At 42.1% G+C, this 26,748-nt stretch overlaps 1 protein-coding gene across 4 annotated transcripts in view; it reads right to left on the minus strand.

Moving 5' to 3' along the window:
* Positions 1–23,165, minus strand: part of DNAJB6 (DnaJ heat shock protein family (Hsp40) member B6) — a 63,496-nt gene extending 40,331 nt beyond the window's left edge. For 2 of the 4 annotated variants that reach the window (XM_075419763.1, XM_075419760.1), the window contains exons 1-5: positions 23,027–23,115; positions 12,484–12,589; positions 10,912–11,021; positions 8,142–8,201; positions 7,668–7,775 (exon numbers count right to left, since the gene is read on the minus strand). In XM_075419763.1, coding sequence (XP_075275878.1) covers positions 7,668–7,775; positions 8,142–8,201; positions 10,912–11,021; positions 12,484–12,548 — 343 coding nt within the window. In that variant the 5' untranslated portion in view covers positions 12,549–12,589; positions 23,027–23,115. Of the gene's footprint in view, positions 1–7,667; positions 7,776–8,141; positions 8,202–10,911; positions 11,022–12,483; positions 12,590–22,499; positions 22,611–23,026 lie in introns of those variants that run through there. The other 2 variants (XM_075419762.1, XM_075419761.1) reach the window with 2 other exon arrangements.
* Positions 23,166–26,748: the final 3,583 nt, after the last annotated feature.

Raw genomic sequence — 26,748 nt, forward strand, 5'->3', positions numbered from 1 at the left:
CTTCAGATGAAAGCAAGTTCAGCCACATCAATTCTTTGCTGGGGTTCACAATGTGACCATAAAAGCAACTGTGCTGGTTACAAAGAACACAGCAGGAAGAAGTGCCCAAGGGTCAAATGCAGGGCAGGCAGATGCTTTCAGCCAGCCTACGACACTGTCCCTGATAGAAGTGTTGAGTACATTCCAGTGCAACGCCATCATTCGTCTCCAGAAAATAAAGAGTTGAGACAAACCGTGCACTGTCAGCAAATGTTCTCACATGTACACACTGCTGCACAGCCAGAGATGTTGATAATCTTACAGGGACAGCATTGCAAAGGAACATTACCCTGTAAAAACAGCATCGCTGCTCAGTCACCACTCGCTGGATTACTTCCCCAGCCAACTTACTTTCCTTTATTCTCTGCAATCAGAGCCACAGTATTGCCTCTGCCAAAACACAACACCGAGGAAAAGCTGAACACCTGTACTGCCGATGCAAGAGGATGACACAGTAGCTGGAACACACTGAGCAGAATAATGCTGAAAGGCTGCCCAGCCCCTGTGCAAGGAGGCAAACTCCACACTATTGTACTAGTCTGCAGTGTTTCAGTACGCAAAGGCAGTACAGGCTGCCTGCCTGCCATCATTTCCTTATACCAAAATCATACTGTATGTGACTTTATAGATCATGCCAGAACAGAGTCTGAAATGTGGGTCTGAATCTTGTGTTTATGCAAAGCGCTATAGATATACAATACATACAATAAAATATAATTCTTGGAATAGGTGTTTCTATCTTGTCTTCTATTTGAAAGAAGTTTCAAAGATGCAGATTTGCAGTAAATACACATAGAACATCACGCTACAGCTCTGGAGTGTATCCAAGGCACAATAAAGCATATCGTCAGAACTGGACAGGCTACAAACCTATAAGCACTTTGCACGGAACAATTTTCTTCTGTAACTACAAAATAAGCGTACTGTTGATGCCACTTACTCAGAAGAGACACTAAGATGCTGTTGCAAGCACCATTGATTCAGCTGCCTAGAGTGTGTCAGCACAGTCTTTTATAATTGCTCACTTCCACTAATTACATCTCAAACAGATGTTTGCCCCACTTCTTTAAGGAAGTTTACCAGTAGAAGCATTTGAAAGGCTTTCTAATGATATACAGCAGAGATCCTGGGATTAGTAATTTCTATAGAAAAAAAGGAGACTTAAAAAAACTTTACCTTTGAATGCCATCTATACCATGATTATATAGATGCTAGAGTCCAACTCTAAACAGCATTTCATATTTCATAGAATCATAGAATGGTTTGGGTTGGAAGGGACCTTATAGATCCTCTAGTTCCAACCCCCCTGCCATGAGCAGGGACATCTTCCACCAGACCACGCTGCTCAAAGCCCCATCCAACCTGGCCTTAAACAGGGAGGGGGCACTCAGAATTTCTCTGGGCATCCTGTCCCAGTGCCTCACCACCCTCACAGTGAAGAATTTCTTTCTTCTATCTAATCTAAATCACCCTTCTTTCAATTTAACGCCATTACCCCTTGTCCTGTCACTACAGGCCCTTATCAAAAGTCCCTCTCCAGCTGTCTTGTTGGCCCCTTCAGGTACCGGAAGGCTGCTATAAGGTATCCCTCGAGCCTTCTCCTCTCCAGGCTGAACGGCCCCAGCTCTCTCAGCCTTTCCTCATAGGTGAGGTGTTCCAGCCCTCTGATCACCTTTGTGGCATCCTCTGGCCCCACTCCAACAGGTCCATGTCTGTGTCCTGTGCTGAGGGCTCCAGAGCTGGACGTAGGACTCCTGGGGGGGTCTCAGAGTGGAGCACAGAGGTAGAATCCCCTCCTCCACCCTGCTGCCCATGCTGCTGGGGATGCAGCCCAGGGCACAGTTGGCCTTCTGGGCTGTGAGCACACACTGTCAGCTCATGCCCAGCTTTTCATGCACCAGTACCTCCAAATCCTTCTCGGCAGGGCTGCTCTCTATCCCTTCATCCCCCAACCTGTACTTATACCAGGGGCTGCCCCAACCCATGAGCAGGACCCTGCACTTGGCCTTGTTGAACTTCATGAATATCACGTTTATCAAACTGCTGCCCCAATGTTTAGGCACACTTCAAAAATGGAGGAATCTTCCACTACCACTGCCCCTTGTCATATGTTCAGCACTTGTCCCCTGGCCTATTTAACCAGCTAGCCATTCGGGGGAGGGGGGCGGGATATGACCACAAACCCACCAAAAAAAAAAAACCACACCCCACTCCAATACACAAGCAGTTTTCTTGAGGACTGACCACATGATCTGGCTTGGGATGCCCAAGAGAAACTTCCACTTTAGCCAGTGTGCTGTCAAACAGCTTCTCCATGCATCTACTATGGGATATTAGTCAGAGTTTTAAGATGAACATAAGAATTTGGAGCAAGGCCTCTTTTTCAGCAGCAGAAGCTATGTATCAGTTTAGCTACCCATGGAGCCACAGCACTAGTTCATCTCTTGCTGTTTTGATAATACTGTCTGGGTGAGACAACTCCTGTGTTTCAAAGACTTTGATCCTATCAAGCTATTTCTGAAAATTCATAGTAGTGAGGTTTGGACAACTCGGTACATAATTATGATCCAAGACTGGTGCTCATGAAATACAATTGTGTCCATTCATACCAAAGCAATGAATGCACATGCAAATCCTGAGCACTTCATAAATACCAAAAGCTGCAAATTTATGTCAACAAAAAGATTAATTAGAAAGAGGACAATGTTGTGCACAGCAGCTTTAATTGAAAGCCTCCTCCATTTTCAGTTTTAAGAACCCATTCGACTAACAAATACATTTTTCATTAGAACACCTAATCATAATTATGAGAAATGGGATTACATGTGGATTAAAATCATGATCTGACTCTTATGCAAACCTTTTGCCCCAGGAAGACAACTCTCTATCCTTGAGATGAAAAGGTTGATGAAGCTATCCCATTCCTAAAAAATGTCCTAAAACACAGATCATGAAAGATACAGTCTGCACTTATTACTGGACATAAGATTTTTCTCTTTCCTGTCAGGTGAAGACTCTTTAGCCTGGACACTTAAAGTAAGTCATTATAGTTTTCCATAATGCTCATGCCTCATTTTATGTAATCAACATTACAGTACTCAATCTGCAGTAATTCTGTTGTTCAGTGGAACCAAACTACATACCATATAACTAGCTAGTTAACATTCTCATTATTTCTCAAATATCTCAATATTTGTATCTAGCTCATCACGTAAAGATGTTAAGTTTAATTTTACCTTTGGTTTCCAACAGTACAGATTTTTCAATACCACATTAACCAGGTAACCAGAATTCTCAAGGGAAAATTCCACAGAATATGTGTTTATATGCATCATCTGGTATTACATTTAGATTAAAATACATCCTGAATTCTACTTCACAAGCTAAGAAAAATATTTAAGACATTTATTAAATACAATCTCAGAAGGTATACGAAGAATACTAAAGTGTTTAGGAACCACAGCAAAGCTGTCATGGTTATAATCTATGCAGAAAGAGACTCCATAAACAGACTTCTCTGGGACAACAAAGTCTAGAGAGGATATCCGACTGTAGCAACTTCTCACATCACTTTATTAACATATTCTACCACAGAGCAAAGCATGGTTCCTTCCGGGATTCATTTGACTAGACATACAGACATTTAAAGCCATTTGAAATGCCCTGAAACATCCCATCTAGCTTCTAGCTACTGCTGCTAAAGGATGTTGGTCTCCTGTAGGTCCCGAGTTGTATTTTCCAGGCCATAGAGAAATTATTCAGGCACCTCAGATACACACCTGGTGACATCTGAGGTGGTTTCGGGTATGTGAACTCAATGTATACGAAAGATGACTTCACTACTTAAGCAGTTGTTTGAACTACTAAATTGCCTGTTAGGTAATGTTATCTTCTTGTGATATCCACTCCATCTTTCAATTAATTCCTCACTGATAATCTGTTCCAACACATAACCCGTTCTTGAAGTGAGCATCTGAAAAGCCTCTAAACCAAAACTAAGTGAATTCTTTAAAAGCCCAGAATCCCAGTCAAGCATTTTTGCCTACACCAAAACACATCAGTTTCTGTTTCTCACAACGCTTGAAGCAGCAGTCTTTGAATTAACGAACACACCTCCATTACCAGTGGTAACGTTGGGATCCTTCCCTCACTATGAGCTGTTAATACAGCAGAAGAATGTTCTTGGAAAGTTACAAGTAACATATGAACAAAACACTACACAGAACACAAACAAACCAAATCAAGGCAAGCACCATATGTAAAGAGAGTAGGATATAGCTTAAGTATGAAACAAATGTACTGAAATGAGAAATTAATCCCTATAGTAACAGCAAACAGTTCTAATGCCAAAGGACAGTCAAAGAATAAAAGGGGTATATTGCACAGAATGCTGAATACCAGTCAACCAGACATTGATATTCCAAGGCAGTACTTTGCAATACAAAGAGCAGTACTGCATATGAAGCATTACCTTTTCTTTTCTTCCCATTATAAGGATTACCATCCATATACATGTCAAAGAGACTGAAAACTGTCACTGGAATAGCTCACTAGGAAAAAGCGGATTCTGCTGTAACAAGGTGTCACAGAAAGCAAGACCATGTCTCAAAACCTGAGAGCTACTCTTCTGTCATATTACCACATCAAGTTTCAAAAAGTACTAGCCTTCATGCACCTTCATTTTTACAAAGAATTTGCCTGCAAAACAGTGAAGAGAAATTGTGACTGGCTGAGCTAATTCCTGTGCAACACACCGCACATAACATTAACTTTGCTCCATTTGGAAGTGTTCAAAGCTGTCTTCAACAGTATTGTAAATTTTCATTTGAAAAGTCTGAAGAGACTCATCAGTTTAAAATCATTCACTCTCTTCTTTTCTACAAATGAATAAAGATGCCTCTGTTTATAAAGAAAACTTTCTGTAACTGCAAGAGAAGTGCAACACAGCTCAGTGGAGTTTCGCAGACTCAATTCATAGCATAGTTTTAGAAATTCTTCACATCCATAAATTTACAGGGATTATGCATCTGGGATTATGCATCTGAATGCTGCTCTTTACATATTCAATAGCAATCAGGATATAGAGTCCCACCTGCATTCTGTGGGCTTCACTACATGCCACTAAACTGTATAAAAGGTGCAAACATTTCAAAATATTTAATAAATTTCATCTTTGACCCCACCAGTGCACATTTTTAGAAAGCATGACTTCAGTCCTTATTCCGTTGCTTATAAAACCAATTATAACCTGAGTAGCTCCTTAAAAAGTCATTTGTTCCACAGAAAATCCATAAACAAGTTAAATTCATTTTTAGAAGATAAATTCCCTTATTCTTCAGGGCAGAAGTTGTCCCACCAGTGTTTCAACAGGACAGAATCTACAGGGACTCTAGTTCACCAATACAAATATTTATGTTATACATACATACATTCACTTTGCAGCCTTCTGAATAGAAAAATTACAAGAGCCTTTACTCGGAATCCAAGGATCAACACAGGTTTTAAGACTCTGGTCATTGACACTGCAACTGTCACAAAGTGGAGGCAGCTTTCAAACAGTTTCATCAACTGCAGTATACGTACCACTGCTGACAGTGCGACAACCTTACTCTGCAAGACATGGAGCCTGTGCCACATTACTTGTATCTTAAAGCTGACAGTGATCAACAGATAAAGTACATAACCTGCTTTTGAATAAAGAAATAAACTGGGGTATTAAGCAGGGGGAGAATGTTTTTGGAAGCATGCCTCCATGTCACCAATGCAGAGGTATGTTTTTCAGTCCGCTCTTTCCACAGGGTAAGATGCATCACTGTTACTCTACAGGAGAGGCTAGAGTAGCTGCCAGTAGTGGCACCTCCATTTGATAAGCTAGATAGCTCTATGCACTATGTTGTACAGCCTTCCTGCTAAGGAATCCAAAGGGCAAGTCCTCAGTTTCTTTTTAAGCCCATGACTATTTAACATGTAGAACTTAACTTTGTGGCTTCAGTCACGAACACTAACAGTTTTAGGGACAGCAAGTTAAATCTTTTGCTGGTGCAGATGAAGTAAATACAAGCAAAATGAAGCACAGCCTATGTCAGTCTCCCAGAAGCTAGAAGATGCCTTACCAATATAATTTACTCTGGTTAAAGATATTTGATCAAGAACCAACTATTTTAAGTATCTTAAATGCAAAAATAAGCAAAAGAGCTACCCTCTCCCATCTCCTCCTCACTAGCTTCCTACTCAACATCTTGCTCAGATTTTTCTAGGTTTCCTATCACTCAGTCACAGAATAGCTGAGGTTGGCAGGGACCTCTGGAGGACATCTGGTCCAATCCCCTGCTCACAAAGGGCGACCTAGAGCAGGTTGCCCAGGACCACATCCAGGCAGCTTTTAAGTATCTCCAAACATGGAGACTCCACAACCTCTCTGGGCAATCAGCTCCAATGCTCAGTCACCCTCACAGTAGAAAACTGTTGCCTTAAGTTCAGGCAGAAACTCCTGTGCTTACGCTTGTGCCCATTGCCTCTTTTCCTGCCACTGGACACCACTGACAACAGCCTGGCTCCATCTTCTTTATACCCTCCCTTCATATTTTTATGTATATTGATGAGACCTCAGCTCTCGGCTTTCTCTGTACTGAACAATTCCATATCCTGGTCTTTTCCTCATATGAGAGATGCTCCAGCCCCTTCTTTATCTTAGTGGCCCTTCACTGGACTCTATCCAGTAGCTCTGTCTCTTGTACTGGGGAGCACAGACCTGGACACAATACTCCAGATGTGACCTAACCAGTGCTGAGATCACTCATCTCATCTAAATTGAAATCCTCATCTAGTATTCCATAAGCTTCTGCTGCTGCTGTGGGAAGAGTGAAGAAGTTGCATCTTCCTAGTTCAGCTAACATTTCACCCACCAGTATTCTGCTAGATACTTCCTCCCATCTGCCCTTTAGTACCATTGCTGATTTCCCACTGGTTCTAATTGCTCAAGGTCTGCTGCTGATCCTCTACCAGATTCCTCCTATAGCTACTCACCTAATTCATCAGCTAACCTTCTACTGAATTCAACCTCTGGCCCTTTAACCCTTTTTCTAATCCTTCATTAGTCATCCAACAACTGATAATGCCTGAATAGCAAACTAAGAAGGATATAATTCAAATCTGAGCTGAATTAGCCCCTGAATGCTGACAGCAAAGATAAAAAATTACCTTTAAAAATATTAAAGCATCTACATACATTAATATAGAGATTAATCAATATCAAGGCACCTAACAGGAAGAAGCTTTCTTTTTCAAGTACACTTCTTGCAGTTTTCAACACGGGACTTTTTACTTTCTCTAAATAAATATAGAACACAGGATCTGATCCACTTTATAACGTCAGCATTTTACGCAGTAGAACATACACAGAGAGACTAAGAACTCCAGCACCTCTGAAAAGACCCTCAGTGCACTACAGCAAGAAACGACCCTCAGTGCACTACAGCAAGAAACGACCCTCAATGCACTACAGCAAGAAACATCACAAGCCAAAAGACCATCAGCACTACTGTGCTTTGACAACTTCATCACATATTGCTTCCTTTAACTAAATGAAGCATACAAGCTCCAAGAACTAAACCCAGTGCATTACTTACCAAAGAAGTCAAAAAAGGGGTCCCTTCCACCAAAAAACTCCCTAAAGACATCTTCTGGGTTGCGGAATGTAAATCCAAATTCAAACGGATTATCATGAACATTTCCACCTACAAAAAGAAGTTAAATTTGAGTTACCCTCACACATTCTTACTATCAAGCAAGTTCAGGCCTATACTGTATATGAATAACTTAAAAATACAAACATGTTTCTAAAATTTTTCTTTCCCTTTCAGGTATCAATCAAGTACACACAATACTTTCAATAATTAATTATCTTTTTTCTGTTTCCAAATATAAGTAATACCTTTTACAACAAGTAGGGAAATTGTAAAAAAAACTGTATTCAATTTTCAGAAGATTATATTTTAGGCCTTAGCACATGCATTTCCAGATTCCTGTCTTACAAAGAAAGCTGCAGAACATGTCTTTCCACCAGAACAGAGAAAGCAAAGAACTGCTAGTTGTCAACATACCTCCGCCTCCATTTATTAAGCCTTCTTTTCCGTATCTGTCATAGATGTTACGTTTTTTATCTACAAGGAGAAGTTGTACATCATGTCAGTACATAGGCACACTGAATTTTGAGAAAACCAAAAAGACTTAACTGGTAGTCTCACCTAGACACCTTCTCAAAGCTAGTCTATTTAAGAAAGTTCTGGCATGAAAGTGGCGAACCTTTTTATTGAGGATTTCCAAAGCAGTTTAAGTTCAGAAAGAACAGGTACTAAGCTTTAGACTTATTACCACTTAATTGTAGAAGCTCAGACCCTGTTGCATCAGAAAAAAATTCTGGTATAAGGACAAACTCCACAAGGCATTTTGCCTTTAAGAAGAACACTGCAGTCTTCATCTTTACATAGGCACCATGGAAAGCTTTAGGTTGTAAAGGACCTCAGGAATTCAACCTTCTCCTCCTAACAAGTCTAATCTCAAAGCTAGTCAAAATGTGCCTGGATAAAGCCCTGATCTCATCAACCTCCAAGCAAAGAAGATTCCACAGTCTCTCTGGAAAACACTCCCAGTGCTCAAGCATTCTCACTGTAGGGCATTTTCTTCCTTCCATCCAACCAGAAATTCCCTTGTTGCAAACCTTGACCATTGCCTCTTTTCCTCTTACTGCACAAGACCAAGCCCATTGTGACAGTTACGAGAAAGGAAAGAGTGTTTGCATGAGCGACTGCAAAACCCCTCTAATATAATAATCACTTCTAGTTTAATAAAGGGGAATGTAGTGATGCAAAAAAAATGCCATTGAGGATTTGACTCAAACTGCTTGCTCGCTTATTTTAGAAGACATGGAATGGCTCCTTCTTAATTTCACTTCAGACCAGCCTTCCAGTATCCATGAGAAAGGGGAGAAAAATTAACTCTACATTACCACACAAGATCAGACTGCACTGTTGGTACTGGAAGGGACCCTGAAATGCTTAGAGAGGCAGACACACAGCTTATTTTGCTTGCGCTGGCATGGAAGCATCAGCCAAAAACCAGTCAGGGCATCTGATTTTAGACTCTTACCATGCTATTCCCACTGGAATCTCTTCAGTGAAAGATGTTTTTGAAATTTAAATAGCATCACTGAAAGAACATGCAGTTACCTCAAACAGCTGCTGAAACGTAAAATACTTCTGACAGAAATTAAAATTTTATATACTGGTCATCATCTACAAAAAATCAAAGCTTGTGATAGGTTCACACACACAGAGCAAAGCTTAGTACATTACCCATATTGCCTTTCTAGAAAGCAATTTTTAAAGAAAGGAGGTTAATCTACCCACCAATGAAAAATGACCAAAGCAGTAAGCTAGACAAACTGTCAGAAGGAGCAGGAAACTGCGAGGAAGACCTGATGGCTCACAAAGCCCGAAGTTCATCTTGAAAAATATAATGTTCTTGAAACCACAAGAGAAGTGTGTTCTACGATCACCAAATTTCAATATTCTTTGCTTATGTAACCTCTTACAAAACCATTCTTCTGCCAAAAATCTGTCTTCATTCAAGCCTGTAAAGGTGTCAGAAAATTTCACTAAGACTGCAGGACAGTTGATTGCCTCTCAGCCACAGGGGCTCACGATTCAGATACCCGTGCTGCACAAATGATTAAGAAACCAGTAACTAGGATTTGGTCCAGATCCAAAAACAGGCAGCATTTTTAAAAGATGTTCTAAAATTCTAGCAGTGTACTGTTTCTCAAGAAAGAGTTTCTGAAAGAGCTGTGTAACAACAGATCAGTATCCTATTTTTATCTTGCTCAAAAATTTTGCCTCCAAAGGTTAAATTACTCTAAAAGACAAGTATGCAATGAACTGCCCATAAATTAAGTTCTGTTTCTCCCATGTCAATTAAGTATCAAAACCAAAGAAACAGGGTGTACAAGACTGCAGCTTGATAAACCAGGCCAAATTCTGAAAAGTAATCTAGATGCTGCTAGTGCTTTAAATAGAGCTTTCCCATGCTCACTGGTCTCAGGTGAAATCAAGGACACTTCAGAAATAGCATACGGACAGCTGCAGTCAATTACAGGGGAAAATAAGCAAAGTAGCTTAAATCACTTTGTTATGATTCAGACTGCTTTTGCCAGAACACTAACAAAAGTTAATGATACTTTTCAAGCAAAGAGTGAACTGTAAGCAGAACTCCTGCACCACACGGGTCAGACTAAGCACCTGTTTCAGAAGAATTCAAAATATAAACACTCTCCTCAGCATCACAGTTGACTGAATTTACGGAATTCACCCAAACATAATCCAAATTTTTAGCAAGGCTTACAGCATGCTTGGGCTTTGTCAAGACTAGTTTACTGTTACAAGAACTAGAAGCAGCGGGCTCAGCAGTAGATACTTCAGAGTTTGTCTAGCCTGATTTTTATTGGATAATCACAGTAATTCCCCTATACTGATGTTAACATTGGCTTTGCCTCTGAAGATAAAGTGAATCTTGGTATGCAGAAATTTCTGAAGAGATATCTGTGAAGAGGGCCTGGCAAACACAGGATTTCAATTTCTAGAAGGAAACTGGTTTGGCTACCCATCTAGAGAGAGTCTGAATCTTTGGGTTTGAAATTTCTGCTCATTCTGTCTTATCTGCAAGCTGCTTCTTCTCTCCTTTCTTTTGAAAAGGAAGTAGTTGAATTGGACAGTAAACCAAAGTTACAATATCCCTTTAAAGCATCATACATCAGCATTTTCAGTCTGATATCCAGACTAGAGACCCGCAGTTCAAGAACCCTTTTAAAATACCTACCATCTGACAAAACTTCATAAGCCTCAGCTACTTGCTTAAATTGCCTTTCTGCCTCTTCTTTATTGTCTGGATTTTTATCAGGGTGCCATTTTAATGCCAATTTACGGTACCTAAATGGAAGGAAAACAAAGGATATTTTACTCTGAAATGAAGGAACATGCTATACAAATAAACACAAAATGTTTCAAAAAAGTTATCAGCACTAGAGCATTTAGAAATTCCCCAGTGCTTTTAATCTTGTGCGTAGACCAGTATGAACAGATTCTGCAGCTACACACAAAAAAAAATCCACCTACTCAGATTTGCTTTAAAAAAAAGAAAAAAAATTGGTTTGGGGTTCTTCAGTTGTTTTGAGATTATTCCTGTGCATTTCTGATGATCAACATCCGGCAGGTCTAAGCAAAACACTACATAACATTTCTGCTATGGGCTCCTCCTTAGAGCTCCATAATTGTTCAATACTGCAACCAGCCATGGGAAGCATCAAGAGTACTCTTCTGGCACAAAGACAATGATGCTCCAAGAGTATCCTAATACCAAACTGTGGCAGCATCATACATCAGTGGCTTCTTTGACTGCTGCACCTGCACACAGCTCCTATCCTCAAATGAAATACTTCAGGCAAAGTGTTCCCAACTACTTAGAGGGGCAAAGCTAAGCTAGCACTTAGGTTGATTTGGAGTGTTTTACACAGAGCCATACAAGATCCCAGTTCAAACACCTGAGCTGACAAAATCCTACGTGCAGGAATTTGCAAAAGAACAAGGGAGGAAAAAACCATAAACTTCCACGCACTAGTGCAATTTGATTAATTAAGCTCCAGCGCCTGGGGGAAGGCAAGAGAGAAAGTATTTCCAGGTCACCTGAAACTCCCTTTTATTGTCAAACAGTTTCAGCATACTAGCAATGAGTACTGCAGAAGTCTTTCCTCCCAATTGTCTGTTGAAAAAGTAAACAGTATCTTTTGAAAATGTTACAAACATCCATCTTAAATACAGTTCTTTATTTAGATTTACTGGTTATGTACTGTTCTAATTCCTTTGAACACTCCTAATTTAAACAGTGGGGTTGTGTTGGGGTTTTTTTTTGTAATAGTAACAGATGTTCAGTCCATCAAAATCTAGGCACAGAAACCAGACCTCATGTTAAGAAAGAGCTAGTACTCTAAAAAGCAGCATGCCTAATACTTATTAATAACTTTGAAAATTCACCTCTGCAAACAGAGGGGAAGACTAGTTACTGCAACTCAGCCACAGAAGAAGGGGCTGTCACTGCCTGTACCATCCCAAGTTTGGAGGCACATTTGTACAGAAATGTATTGAACAGTGATCAAAAACCAGTGACTGACAGCATTTTCACCTTAGGAGTACTCAGGCTTCTTTTCTCAAATTCGTAAAAATGAGCAAATTTTCTTCAGAACACTGAATATTTCTCTGTTAGCGAAGGTACCATCTCAGATGACTACTACTCATCCTAGTATTGACAACAAAGTGAGAATCCAGAAACCATGTGATTATGTCTTCCTTAAAATGCAGAACTTTGTGTATATATACACACACCAATGATACTTACGCTTTTTTAATATCTTCTGCTGATGCATGTTTTTGCACTCCCAGAACTTCATAGTAATCCACCATGTTTCAGTAGTCTTGTTAACAACAGCTGAGTCTCTGAAGTCCTGTAACAACAAGAACTTGTAAATGAAACTTGTACAGTAAGGCTACTTCATAAAAGTCAGAAAGCAGCCTAGAACCTTCCAGTTCCAAACCTGACCCGAAAGCTGCTTGTTTTCAGAAATTCAAATATTCCAGACACCAAAAAATAGAAACCTTTTATTTTAGGTTGACAGATCAAAATTACTTTCATTCTGATTTTTGTTTATGTTCTTCAATCCCACTGAAACACAGTGCACAGAGATACAGGAAAACAGCAGGTTCCCAAAACAAATTAGACTGAAAAGCTAAATTTAACCAGTGTATTAAGAAGCGTATGTAAAGTGTGTCATCATTTTGATATATACATCAAAAAGTCTGAAAGCAAAAGACACTAAGTATTCTGTTCACTTTGTCATCTCCTGACACCTGTGTCACATCTTAAGCACATCTGAGCACAAACAAACGGCCACATCTACTGTTCAGAACATTACTTCCACTGAGATGCTCCCTTCTAAAAAAGCAACGGATGCACAGCTGTTAGAAATCTAAAATTCCACCTATGGTTCCAATAGCCTTTCTTGTACTCAGACCTTGACAGAAAATTCACATATTGCAAAGCTACTGAATTCCATTTACTCTCTTTATGCTTACCAACATAAAGTACATAGCCAGGCAAGACTGCTCAAACTGCAAGGTTAACCAACCAACTCAAGTACAGAGGCACTTTGTGTTTGTTAGTACAAGAGAACAAAGCTTTCACAAGAGTCCTAAGAAACCTACTAGTCAAAAAGCAGTCGCCCTACTCATATACCGACAGTTTCTCATCAACATGAAAGAACAGTTACAAGGAATAGTTATACTAACCATTACTTCAACTAAATGACCACCAAGATTAAAGCACATTTCTAAAAATTTCAAGAACATTTCGTCTCTTAATGCAAAGGCTTCTTCTCCCCACCACTGTAACAAGACTCCATTCTGACAACCCTTCCAACCACCCTTCCATCCCACCACTGCTGATGGTTCGTTTCAAGTTTTATGAACCAGGCAACACCGACCTTTTCAATGAGTTACTAACTCAGTGCAGGCAAAGTCACCCAAATACACTTAGAACCTAATGCAGCAATGTTATCAGTCATTTTTTCTTATCCTGTGCATCAAGAACAAGAATTCACTGAAATCACTTCCCCCACTCCCCAAGTCATACAGCGTTTTTTACTTCAGCCCAGGCAAAGTCTCATTTTCATGTTCTTTCACATACATGCTGAAAGAATCAAGCATGATACAGCCCAGAGAAGCGTGGCCAGCAGGTCGAGAGAGGTGATTCTGCCCCTCTACTCTGCTCTGGTGACACCTCACCTGGAGTACTGCGTTCAGCTCTGGAGCCCTCAGCACAAGAAGGACATGGAACTGTTGGAGCGGGTCCAAAGGAGGGCTACAAAACTGATCCGAGGGCTGGAGCACCTCTCCTATGAGGACAGGCTGAGAGAGTTCGGCTTGTTCAGCCTGGAGAAGAGAAGGCTGCAGGGAGACCTGATTGCAGCCTTTCAGTACTTAAAGGGAGCCTATAGGAAAGATGGGGACAATCTTTTTAGTAGAGACAGGAGTGACAGGACAAGGGGTAATGGTTTTAAACTAAAACAGGGTAGGTTTAGGCTGGATATAAGGAAGAAATTCTTTACAATGAGGGTGGTGAAACACTGGCACAGGTTGCCCAGAGAGGCAGTGGAGGCCTCATCCCTGGAAACATTCAAGGCCAGGTTGGACAGGGCTCTGAGCAACCTGATCTAGTTAGTGGTGTCCCTGCTCGCTGCAGGGGGGTTGGACTAGATGACCTCTAGGGGTCCCTTCCGACCCAAAACTTTCTATGATTCTATGATTTTGAAGTTAATTTATTGTACTAGTATTATATGTATCTTTCAACATACTGGGATACAAACACTAGAGAGAGACTTATTTTCAAAATAAATTGGTACATCTTCTAAATATATTGCTGTTGTAGGTTAAAGCTAGTTAACTTTAATTGGGGATGTGGTTACACACATGCATTTCCTCAAATGGCAAAACCAGTTTAAAAGAGACCCTGCCACGCTACCTCCCCAATCCAAACTACTTACAGAAGTAAATATATTGGAGGATCTACGTGTTTTTAAAACTTCAGTGGTTTTAGCAATCTAGTTAACCATATAGTCCCACAAACACTTCGAAAATTAAAGCGTAGCAGGTAGAGACCTCTAATTGACTCTGCCCTTTGAAGAAACCTCCACGACAAAACATACAGTAAAGGTATATTTAATACCGTGACCAAAACCAAGGGAAGCTGGGAGCCATGCATTAAAATTAACACTAAAAATGCCAATACTAACACAGCAATGGCAAGGTTCAATATGTACACATACATCTACATAGCAAAAATATCCCAGAGTATTTGCAATCAACTAGCCTCGCTAGTTTGGGAAGCAGCAAAACAACGACTAGGAGAACAGCTCTACAAATACACAGGTGAGGAGCATGGCTAGTGTGGGTTAAGTATGTTATCAAATCCTGTAGCAAATCCTTATGAGCAATTGCATACATGGAACACGTAGTTCACAGAAAGAAATCAGAGGGGGGAGAAAAAAAGTCTAGTATCAGTCAAGCTTAAGGCTAGAGGTCAGAGCCCCTCCTAACAGGAGATACTAACCTAAACCAGTGAACAAAACAGCAGGAAGCCACAACACATGACAGCACACACACCATACTGCTAAGGGCTTTTTCAATATTCTCCTTTTTTTCTTAAACACAAGATTTGCATTAGCATTCCTCTCAATTTAAGCACATATCTTCAAAGGAAAATTCAAAATTCTAGCTTCTAGCTAGAATAAGCAGGTAGGAAAAGCAACTTAGATCTAAAAAGTAAAATCACATCTTTTCCTAGAGAACTCTGCACACACTGGTAATCATATTGGTTTCAACACATATTTCTTTAAACATTAGCTGTTTGTTCAAAAACAGTGTTGCAGTGTTGTAAGTTCAGACTCAATACATATACCAACATATCTTAAATAACAGAAGCCTGAAGTTGGGACCAAAAGTGAGTGCTGAAGCAACACGACTAGTGCTTACTAGATTACTCTGACCCTAAAAAGCAACTCATCCAAGAACAGAGGAACTATCTGTTTCAACGAAATGTCTGGGGCTTTCACATTCTCTCTTTTGCGAGTGTGTTATTGCTTAGTTTTTACTTGCCACTAATACAAAGTCTGGAATTAAGACAAGCCAGCAGCTCTCTAAAGAAAACAACCATTTCACATTCTCCTCCTCTCAATCAAACATTTGGGTAACAGTAAGAGTACATCTCCAATTAAGTACTATTTCTGTGTGCTAGCTACAACACAAACTGCACTGCTACAATTTTAGATATCATAGGAACTTTTTTCTTTTGTGCAAAAATATTGCAGTATTTACATGAGGAAAATTTATCAGAATCCTTTTTTTTTTCTGTGCAGCTTAAGCAAAGCATGTAAAACCATGAAAGAGTGTCAGCTAATACTTATTCCCTTAAAAATACTTGTATTTTTGCTCAACATCGCGTAAGAAAAAAAACAACAACAACACACCCTGAAAACAAGCAACCACTCATGAACTAGAAGACCTCTGCCTCTAGTCCTTCCAGAAAAAAAAATACCAAAAAATATTCACTCAAGAAAACAACCAGCATCAACTTATACCAAAGCAGAAAATGGCTGATAAAACTACTGATGCTTTTTTTTTTTAAAGGCTAATAGGAATCTGCATGGTCACAATGTCTAGAAGATTCAAAGAAGCAAACCATATATCTTCCTGCAAAAGGAAATCTCCACTCCCCTAACCAAAATGACATGACAAAAATCTTCTTGCAACCCGAAATCTTTCAATTTGTCTCCAAATACACAAGCAAGGTTCATTAACTGGGCACTGAAGATTTTTATTTCCAAAGCCACAAGGAAGCCAGCCCACATTAGCTAATTTCCTGCCTACAACCACAGAAAATCTTCAAAGTCTCAGAAGAAAAAAAAACAAGCAAAAACCCTCCAGATACAACAAGTTGTTTCATGGCCTTTGTGTTTGCTTGCAAAAACCTACAGTTACTTGTGTTCACAATTGCACTATGTTTACAGGGTGCTATCGGCTACTCTAACTCCCTCTTTGGAGCATGAACAAATCAAACATCCAAATGCTTATGTGAACTAGCAGTTTCCATAGTTTACAGATTTCCCAGTCATCACCAGAGATGTCAGCTTTGTCCTGGCTCACTGAGTGGAAGCCCTGAATGCTCAGACTGACACGAGGCAACGGACAGGAGTACATGACCATGCTTGGGACCTCCCTCTTGAGCACAGCCCAGAGCCAGATCAGCTTAGAGTTATCCTGAAACTCGGCTCACAACTTCTCTTTATAGCAAAGTCCTCAGCTAGATAAAAGCCATGAGAAGAATTACAGAAGATGGGTATGTAGAGCGCTATAAACTTTTATAAGATCAGATGACAAAGACAAGGAAAAAAAGTAATCAGATGCACAACCTTCAGGGATGACAAAGCAGCACTCCTAACTAAATATAGAAGGGTGGAAGGCATCCAAACAAGAAATTCTTAAATCAGTCAGGATGGAATTCAGACAGCAAGGGACATGCAACCTTTGCAGTCAGCCTAGTCAGAAAAAGTTATCTATTTCTGGCCATGAAGCAACAGGGCAGCACAGAGAGTCCTGAAAGACGCCAGAATAGCTCAAGCTTAGTGACTAGTGCAGTCACCTGGATAGAGGGAGGTGCAGTTCCAAATCCCTGATTCATCCAATGCACAGAAGCAGCCAGTCACCAACATCCTACGGAAGCTGCACAGCCATGCACTTCCTAGTACCTGCCTGCTTTCTGTGAACGTATCGGAAGGACTGCGTCCTGCTGGCAGCACAGGAAGAATACTCTGCTCTGAATCCTAGTTCAGCTTGACCTTGCGTCTGATCTACTCTACAGCAGCAGAGCAATTTGAGATGTCTTTGGTATGTTAACAGATGATGTATGTTCTCAAGGATCTTTGGGAATTGCAGCTTACAATTAAAAAATATTATTATTAACATTCCAATAGTTTTATCAGAAGGCAGTATGTCAGCCAGACCTGATGAAATTTTACACTCCTTCAAAGTAGGAACAAAACTACAGTAGCATTAATACTGTTGTGCATCCAGGGCCACACAAAGAATGCCAAGCAATACACACACACTTCTGAAGTTTTCTAGTATTTCTTCATTTGATTTATATAGCTAAAACACCTTTACTAAGCTTTTTATTCTCTACAGTCCAGTAAATTCAGAGACATATACAAATATGCTCAGCCTTAAAGTAACCAGCTTCAGATGAAGTTCAGCCACTTCACTTGTTCACATGCTACAGATTTCAAATGCAAACCAGGAATTGCAACTACTTGCCCATATCTCTCCAAGTTACCCATCTAAAAGAAAGGTACATAAAGATCAAACATAAAGCACTATTTGCCAAGGCTTCCAAGACACATTTGTACCAGTGGCTCAAGGAGTCCTCACCGGCTTGAAGAGGTCACTGCCTTTTACATACAGGTATTGGTTACAGGAACTGCCTTCTGGTGTCATCCTACGCCCTAACCAAAAAAAGACAAATCTCACACCGCAGTCCTTCAGAGCCAAACACCACGCAGGCAACAATCAAACTTATTTTACCTAGTACAACTCACAGAAAGCTATACAAGTCCCAAAACCTTGGTCAAATCCCAAATAAAATGAAGAGATCTTTGTCAGTTCTAGCAACAGTATCTAGGATGTGCCATAGTAACTGAGCTGAGACCACGAGCAGTCTCCCGGCTGCACTAGCAAAGGTCCACTGTGCTAGCGCTGCAGAAGTGCTAACATAAAAACACTCACACTATATACCAGAAAATCTTTGTAAGAGGAAGTTTCAGAACGCTGAGGAACCGAAAGCAAGCCACTTTCATGCTGATGAGCAAAACAATACAGAGCAAGAAAACCTGCACAAAGTTTGTGATTAATCAATCTGACAAATACATTTAAACAATGCACCAACATTAAATTTTTCTTCCCCTACTACACACACAGTGTGGTACAGACTAAGGTGTATTAAAAACCTCAGTACTTTTAACTTCTACCTACCCAACCTTAAAAAAGCTGTCACAGTCTAACTTCACAGGTTCTTGAAATTTATTGTTTCATGGAAAAATGTAAATTTACCATATAATTAAAGTTAATAAAATGTACTTAAATAACAATGTTTATACTCATCACATCAATACTACCACAGCATCCCCACGAGATGAATCTAATAAAATGAACATTCCAAAAAGCTTAGTTTAATCTCATGTTTACACCAAACATCCTGTTTCTATGTTAGAAAACAGAGTGGATTTGAATACAGTGATTATTATAGGAGAGGATGCAGTTCATACAGCGGAAGAGGTAGCCAGGCTGACTGCTGTACCCTGCAGTTCAAGTTCTATCAAAAAAAACCAAGCACCCCACAACCCAAACAATCCACAATCAAAAAAAAGCCACCTGTACAGGGGTCACCCACTCAGGCAAGGAGTTACAAAGAACTCTGTCCATTCCTGTCCTCCCCACGGAGAGCAAGACAACCATGTCAACAACTCCACAACTTTCATGTGCATAATACTGTCTGGTACACAGAAAGCCTGTAGAGGGCAACGAGTAAGAAACAATTAAAAAACAATTAACCTATCAAAAATGGAAACAGAAGAAATCGAAAATCTTCATCTGTGAAAGACACATGAACTAGCTAACAAAAACTGGAAAAGGAAGTAGCTGAGTGAATAGACTGCCCTCACACCCTTGGCTGATACTCTACTGCTTATCGATCTGATCTATGAGCATGCCTTAAATCAAGGGGTACTTATTCACGGCCTCTCCTTAAACCAAAGGGGCATTTTTCCAAAACACAACAACTCAGGTGGCCAAATTTGGAATTATGTCGTACAAATATCTGGAACACTGGCACTCTCTTAAAACCAACCATAAAAAGCTATTTTATCCAAAGAAAAATATTCCTAACTCATTTTAAAGAATGTATGATCTGTGCTTGATTAGCGATTAAAAGCAGTGAAAGCCTCAACTGGCAAAGACTGGGTCCAGAAAGCTTCAGCCAAATAATCACATGCAACCAGATGATACTTCAGGGAAAAGAAAATAGTTTAAAGTTTCTACACACTTCCCCTGAAGTAGTTTTTGGAGTCATGATAGTTTTACTTAAGCCAACCACCAAAAAAAAAAAAGTTATGTTAAAGCAAACGCCAATTTCTTTTTCAGAATGATGACAGACTGTCACAGACTACATTTTAAGATAGAAAATAATTTCTTCTAGTCAAAAGAATTAAAAAAGTTTTAACAAAAACTGGCTGCAATGTAGTTATAAAAGTCTTCAGACTTATTAGATGAACTGTAAGATCCTCATTACGTTCTGGGTCCTCACTAATACCAGTGGGACCTCAGTACTTATTCACAACAAATAGAAAACATAAGTGAAACCTACAACCAGTAACTGCAGGAGTGAAATTCATATGCATGAATCCTCTCTTCCCTAGCAGTTAAATAAACAGAAGCAGAATAATGCTTTCATTAAGTCTAAACTTAAGAAAAATCTAACATGCATTCAAATTCAGCATTTCACCAAAAAGCAAAGGAGATAATTTAAACCTACTAGTATCATTAACTGGAATTTCAATTTAGATCTATCTTGAAACAAACAACAATCATACATAAGACGCAATAAGTTTTGACACAGCTAAGTAACTTCTCACTTGTCTTTCCATTCCTTGAATAAATCAAGACAAAGAAAACGTTCACAGAAACTGTTTTGAGGACAAAGCTGATGAGCTTCTTTATTAACGCTATTAGAGAAACGGACCACTTCCTACATAAGGAGCAAAATGCTGCAACAATAAACTTCACACAACTAAGGTGAAAATTAAGGCAATACATTCCCTTCAAAACATCACTATTTGTATGGTAAGAAACGGATGGCCTGTTCAAGTCTGGAAGTCCAGTATATTGACATGATCGAAATGCACCATCTTCTGTAGCCAGCAGCACATGAGCAGAACACACTAACACGGGCGGCTGCACACAGTCTGTTCAACCTGGTGTGACATTTCAGTCCATTCCATGCTAGAACTTCAATGCCCCAGACTCTCAACGAAACACAAACAGCACCCTCATCCCACACGACCTCAGCTCAAAGACCTATCTGCGCCAATGCATTAAGCACAGATGTAGAAGTCCTAAAAGTTTCAGTGTTAAAAAAAAAAAAAAAGAAACAGGTATTTCTTTCCTCAGTAGAGTCCAAAAACTATTAGGAACTCATATATCCTTGTAACCGAGATGACAATTTAACATAAGTTGTTTCCTCTCTCCATGTACGTTCCAAAACTTCCAGTGGATGAAAGAAAGATTACAGCAGGTAGCAACAAATATATATTAAACATATTAAAAAGCTAAATAGTTAAACATATTATCTCTCCAACTAAAAATTTGCTGTTACGCAAGAGTGAAGCCTTGCATGTTTTCCCTCAAAATCCAGCCAAGATAAATTAGCAAACTGCATCGATCTAGGAAAGACAGAAGAAAATACCAGTGAGAAAAGTTGTTTTGGTAAAAATGTGCTGTAGTCAGAAAGCATTAGTACTAAACAGACAAATCTGATTAAGAATGAGGGAACTTGCAGTTTACAGATAGAGAAATTATTGTTAATGTTGTAGTTTAAACGCTACTGCCAGTAGAAGTAGCAATTTAAATTTCTCCTCCAATGTTTGAGATTATTTAAGAAAATTTAATCCTCCATTGACTTTCATTTCAAATGGTCTCTTGTTCTCCACTGAAAAGGCAGCATGAGAGCCAGGATGGGGAAACAAAGTTAGACCAGTATCATGCACTAGTTAGCATTCTGGTTGCTTAAAATAAAGAAAAAAAAAAAACCCACAAAAAAAAGTAGTCACAGATATGAGAACTGTAAATACATCTACTCACTGGTCCAAACAAATCTTCTCTGACAAGATAATCCAGCAAATTAAATGGTACTTTAACCACCAGGCTCTTGATAATCAGCCAAACATAAAATCCCTTCTAGCTAGAGTACAAGCGTCTCCAAAGAGTAAACAAAAATTAAGGTCAGCAGGCAGCAGTAACTGCAGCCTCAGAGGACCAGAGAGGCAGAGCCCAGTCTCAGTCCAGCTGTTCCCTCTGTATCAACACCTTGTTCTTATCATTTTTTTGACACTTCCTAAAAACTCAGGGCTTGATCACTGATTGACTATGCAATGTCAGAAGCCTGACCATTTCCGCATTAGTATTGTTACAAATATAGCTTCTATGATGCTACTGCGCCCAAATGCGAACCAAACAAGCAGTTTATTATTATCAGAATTCAAAACAAACTTTCTCTCTATTTTGAAAAACCTTTTCTAGTGCCTCCATCAGAACGGCTCAAGCCTGCAGCACAGGCTTTCAGCGGCCAACGAGAGTTCGGACAGTAAAACTGTAACACAGCATGAAGTGTTGCTACGCACGCTGGTCATGAACAACTTCACTGCCCAAACTCGCCGCCCAGCAAAAACTGACAGCGAACTATGTTCCTTACCTGCCGGTGACCGTTCTCAACTCGGCAGCGGCGAGTTGAGAGCACCCGACCGCTACCGCCTCGCCCACGACAAACCTCGCTGCTGACCCGGCTCTGAGTCAGTCAGCGCAGAACAGGATTTAACTAAACCACTTCTATCGGGTGAAAATAAAAAAAAAAAAACAAAAAGACGCACGCTGAGTTTACACGCAGGCCAAAAAACGACGCTGCGAAGAAAAGGACTTTAAGTGGAAGGTCTGTTCAACACATCCAAGAGAAGAGGGGGAAGGCAGGCTCTCCCTCACCTTTCTGCAACCGAAACCACCGCAAGCAGAAATGGAAATCCAGGGTATTTTTTTTCCCCCCTGGGCCTTCTCCGCTCGCGCCAAAGCGGAGACCAACCCGACGGGGCCGGGCCGGGGACCCCGCGCTGCACCTCCTCCGCTCCCAGCCACGGGATGAGCCCACCGCAGCCGCGGCGCCCGGGGACGGCTGCCCGGCCGCCCGCCCGCTCGCCCCGCACGCCGGAGGTCCCCGCCCCGCTCGCCAGCGCGGCCCGCACAAGCCCCGCGCCGCCCGCCGCGGGGCCGCCGCCGCCGCCACGCAGCTCCCCAAGGGCCGCGGAGGAGCCCGCCGCCGGCCCTCTCGCGGCCAGCATGGCGGCGCCGCCAGCCCGGGCCTCCGGCCAAGCCGCGCCAGCCGGCCCCGTCACCGGCAACGCTTCTGCGAAGCGACGAGGCCTGGCCCAGAAATCGGCCCCCGCCCCCACCGCTTCCCCTCACGGGGCCGAACGAGGCGAGGCCCGTCCCGCGGCAGCCCCGCACTCACTCACCCGCCCCGGTGCCTCCGCAGCGCCGGCCGCCACCCTCCCCGCCACCAGCCCGGGACAACGGCAACGGCAGCAGCTCACCTCAGCCGCCAACAGGAAGCTTCGTCACGCGCGACGTCACTTCCGCCCGGCTGTTTCCGGACGTTTCTCGAACTACGTGCCGCCGCTCGGCCGCGCGCAAGCAAGGCCCGCCCCCTGCCGGCGGCCGGCGGCTCTGCATCGGGGCCGGGGGCGGGGCCGGCAGGGGGCGGGGCCTCGGTGCTGGCGGGGCTGCATCGGGGGCGGGTCCGGGGGCGTGGCCCGGGCGCTGGGGGGCCGGTCGCCCTCCCCGTCGCTTCTGAGCGTGCCCCGGGGCAGCGGAGGAGGAGGGGGACCCAGGTGTGACGTCCGGGTGCGCTGCGGGGGGGGAAGGCAAAAAGCAGTAATTTAAAAAAACAAACCCCACTCTTTGAATCGGTGGGTTTGGCAGCCGGGGTGGGAAGGTGACATTCCTTCCCCCGTCTTTATTTTAGCCCCAAAATCGTCACCCCCACGCGCCGTCCTTTCACAGAATCACAGAATGGTTGGGGTTGGAAGGGACCTCTGTGGCTCATCCAGTCCAACCCCCGTGCCGAAGCAGGGTCACCTAGAGCAGGCTGCACAGGACCTTGTCCAGGCGGGTCTTGAATATCTCCAGAGAAGGAGACTCCACAACCTCCCTGGGCAGCCTGTTCCAGGGCTCCGTCACCCTCAGAGGGAAGAAGTTCTTCCTCGTGTTCAGATGGAACTTCCTGTGCTTCAGTCTGTGCCCATTGCCCCTTGTCCTGTCGCTGGGCTCCACTGAAAAGAGTCTGGCCCCATCCTCCTGACACCCATCCTTAAGATATTTGTAGGCATTTATAAGGTCCCATTAAATAAACATTTAATAAGGTTTATTTTGCGGCCAGACTCGCCGTTCTCCAGCCGGCACCTGCGCGGGGGCCTTGTGCTGCCCCAACACGTTTAAGCACCCCTTGGGTTACGTGGGAGTATTTGGTTTTCCAAGCATCGTGGCCAAGAGCGAAGTATAAGCAGCCAAGCTGTTACTCTATTTTAAAAAATTAGACTTTATCCATGATTTAAATTGTGTAAAAATACATTTCTTGCCCTTTATTTTAGAACCTGGAGAAGGCGTTGATTTATAGATCACCAAGGCGAAATTAGAGAGTTTCCACGCCGAAAACGTGTGCTCCCCAGATGAAGTCGATTGGAAGGCTGCTCCTCAGTTCGGAGCTGTTTGTGTGGGGGTGGGACCAGTTCAAAAAGAGAAAAGCAAGCTCGGAATGAGACGGAGGAAAACCTAATACAAATCAGCAAGGCGAGTAGGAGGACAGCCCTAAGAAAAGTGTAGGCTTGGTGCTTTGGGGGAAATAGAAGCTTCAAAGGAAATACTGTCCCATGAGATTTGATGCTAAATTGTGGTCATGGAAGCAAGTCTTTAAAATTGGATCAGAGAGACACTTAGTACCATTTCCCCATCAGCAAGCAGCTGTGAAGTCCAGGTTGTTGAACCACTTAGGGAAAAAGAAAAAAAAAAACCAAACAAAAAAAGACAACTTGTAGGCTAGACTGGGTCTTTCCAAAAGGCAGGGCTGCAAACCTCAGAGGATTCCCAGGCCAGCAAGCACAAAGGCAAGTGGCGGGTCAGTACTGCATAGTTTGGGAGGAGATCGTACAAAATTTTGATTTAATGCTTTAAACGCTTCTTGATGTGAAAAGTTTTTTCCTCAACCTTTCATAACCGATGACAGCTGAGAACAAAGCATGAAATGTCTGCAGTCTTTTAAAAATCTCACCTGTAGTAAACATGCTGGAAGTAGCACCTGAGGCTGCTATTTTGCTTTAAATGTTTACAGAGAAGATTTTATATTAAAGTTATGCCACGATGGATGCTGACCATAAAATTTTCTATTTATCCACCCAAATGGAACAACAATGGCAAAAAAGCATAATTCTGTATGGAATTACAAGGTTCTGTTTGTCTCTCAAGGTCTTCAAAGCAGAGAGCAGTGACTCCAGCGGCTCCAGGCTGCGGTTGCCTCCAACACAGCGTCCATCGGACTGCTCAGCTCCCCCGGGGAAGCAGCAGCCTCTGCCTCCCGCCGGGGTTGGTCAATGACCGAGCGCTCCGTCGAAGGCATCTTGACAAGGTTTAACCCTGCGCCTTTTTTCATGCAGGGAGGTGGGCTACATGTCAACAGTCGCTTTGGGAGCACGAGACTAGCAGGACAAAAACATGCTCGGTGACAGCTTTTTATCCCTTTTGCTCAGCTTCCTGTCAAATTTAACAGAGAAACAGAAAAATATAAATTCAAGAGTAGTTTTGAAAACGTAGACATCCAGAGGAGGGCCACGAAGATGATCAGAGGGCTGGAGCACCTCTCCTATGAGGACAGGCTAAGAGAGTTGGGGCTGTTCAGCCTGGAGAAGAGAAGGCCCCGGGGTGACCTTAGAGCAGCCTTCCAGTACCTGAAGGGGCCTGCAGGAAGGATGGAGAGGGACTTTTCACAAGGGTGTGTAGTGATAGGACAAGGGGGAATGGCTGTAAACTAAAAGAGGGCAGATTTAGATTGGATATTAGGAAGAAATTCTTCACCATGAGGGTGGTAAGGCACGGACACAGGTTGCCCAGAGAAGCTGTGGCTGCCCCCTCCCTGGCAGTGTTCAAGGCCAGGTTGGATGGAGCTCTGAGCAACCTGGTCTAGTGGAAGATGTCCCTGCCCATGACAGGGGGGATGGAACCAGATGATCTTTAAGGTCCCTTCCAACCCAAACTATTCTATGATTCTATGATTCTATGGTCTTGTTTTCCCATCTTGTGTGTTTTGTGACCAGCAGCAGGTTGCCTGTTGGTAAGCAGTGAGGGAAAGGCTGCTTTCATAGAACCACAGAATCATTAAGGTTGGAAAAGACCTCTTAAGATCATCAAGTCCAGCCGTCATCCCAACATCACCATGCCTGCTAAAACATCTCCCGAAGTGCCACATCTACACATTTTTTGGACACCTCCAGGGATGGGGACTCCACCACCTCCCTGGGCAGTCTGTTCCAATGCTTTACAACTCTTTCAGTAAAGAAATTTTTCCTAATACCCAATCTAAACCTCCCCTGATGCAACTTGAGGCCATTCATGCTGCTCGGCCCCATATTGCAGCACATCCCCCCCTCGCCCCTTCGGGTCTTCAGCTCAGCCTCTGAGAGCTTTCAGGCTGCTCTGATCTAACCTCTGTGTGTCCAGGCAAGGTCTCTGCTTCTCCCATTCTCAAAACAGATATTGTAGCTATAATTACTTTGCTTTTAAGAGTAGGACTCCGACAAACAAAGTTCGTAACTCTAACCGTGTACTGCTGAACCACCTTTTCACCCCCCTCTCTGTCATTCAGGTTACACACTTCAGGTGCCACAGAACAGGACTGACTAGTTCCCCAAGAATTCATTAAAATTCTTCCGACCCATAGCTCGATTTGATCTGTATATTCAGCCACACTCATTTCAGTTGGGATTCCTCAGAACTATTTTTAAACTTCAGCATTAATCATACTTAGCTGTCTTACAATAGTTTGAAAGTCCTTAAATGAAAACTGCTCCTGTCAGTGTTTTCCATACAAGAGACAGACCTTACAGTCTTTGCTTAAAAAATTAACACAGAGAAATAAGAGGGGAAACTGCATGAGGTAAAGAGCCAGAACCACCTTCCTACTCATCAG

This window comes from Opisthocomus hoazin, chromosome 4 (assembly GCF_030867145.1).
Source record: "Opisthocomus hoazin isolate bOpiHoa1 chromosome 4, bOpiHoa1.hap1, whole genome shotgun sequence".
Classification (NCBI taxonomy): Eukaryota; Metazoa; Chordata; class Aves; order Opisthocomiformes; family Opisthocomidae; genus Opisthocomus; species Opisthocomus hoazin.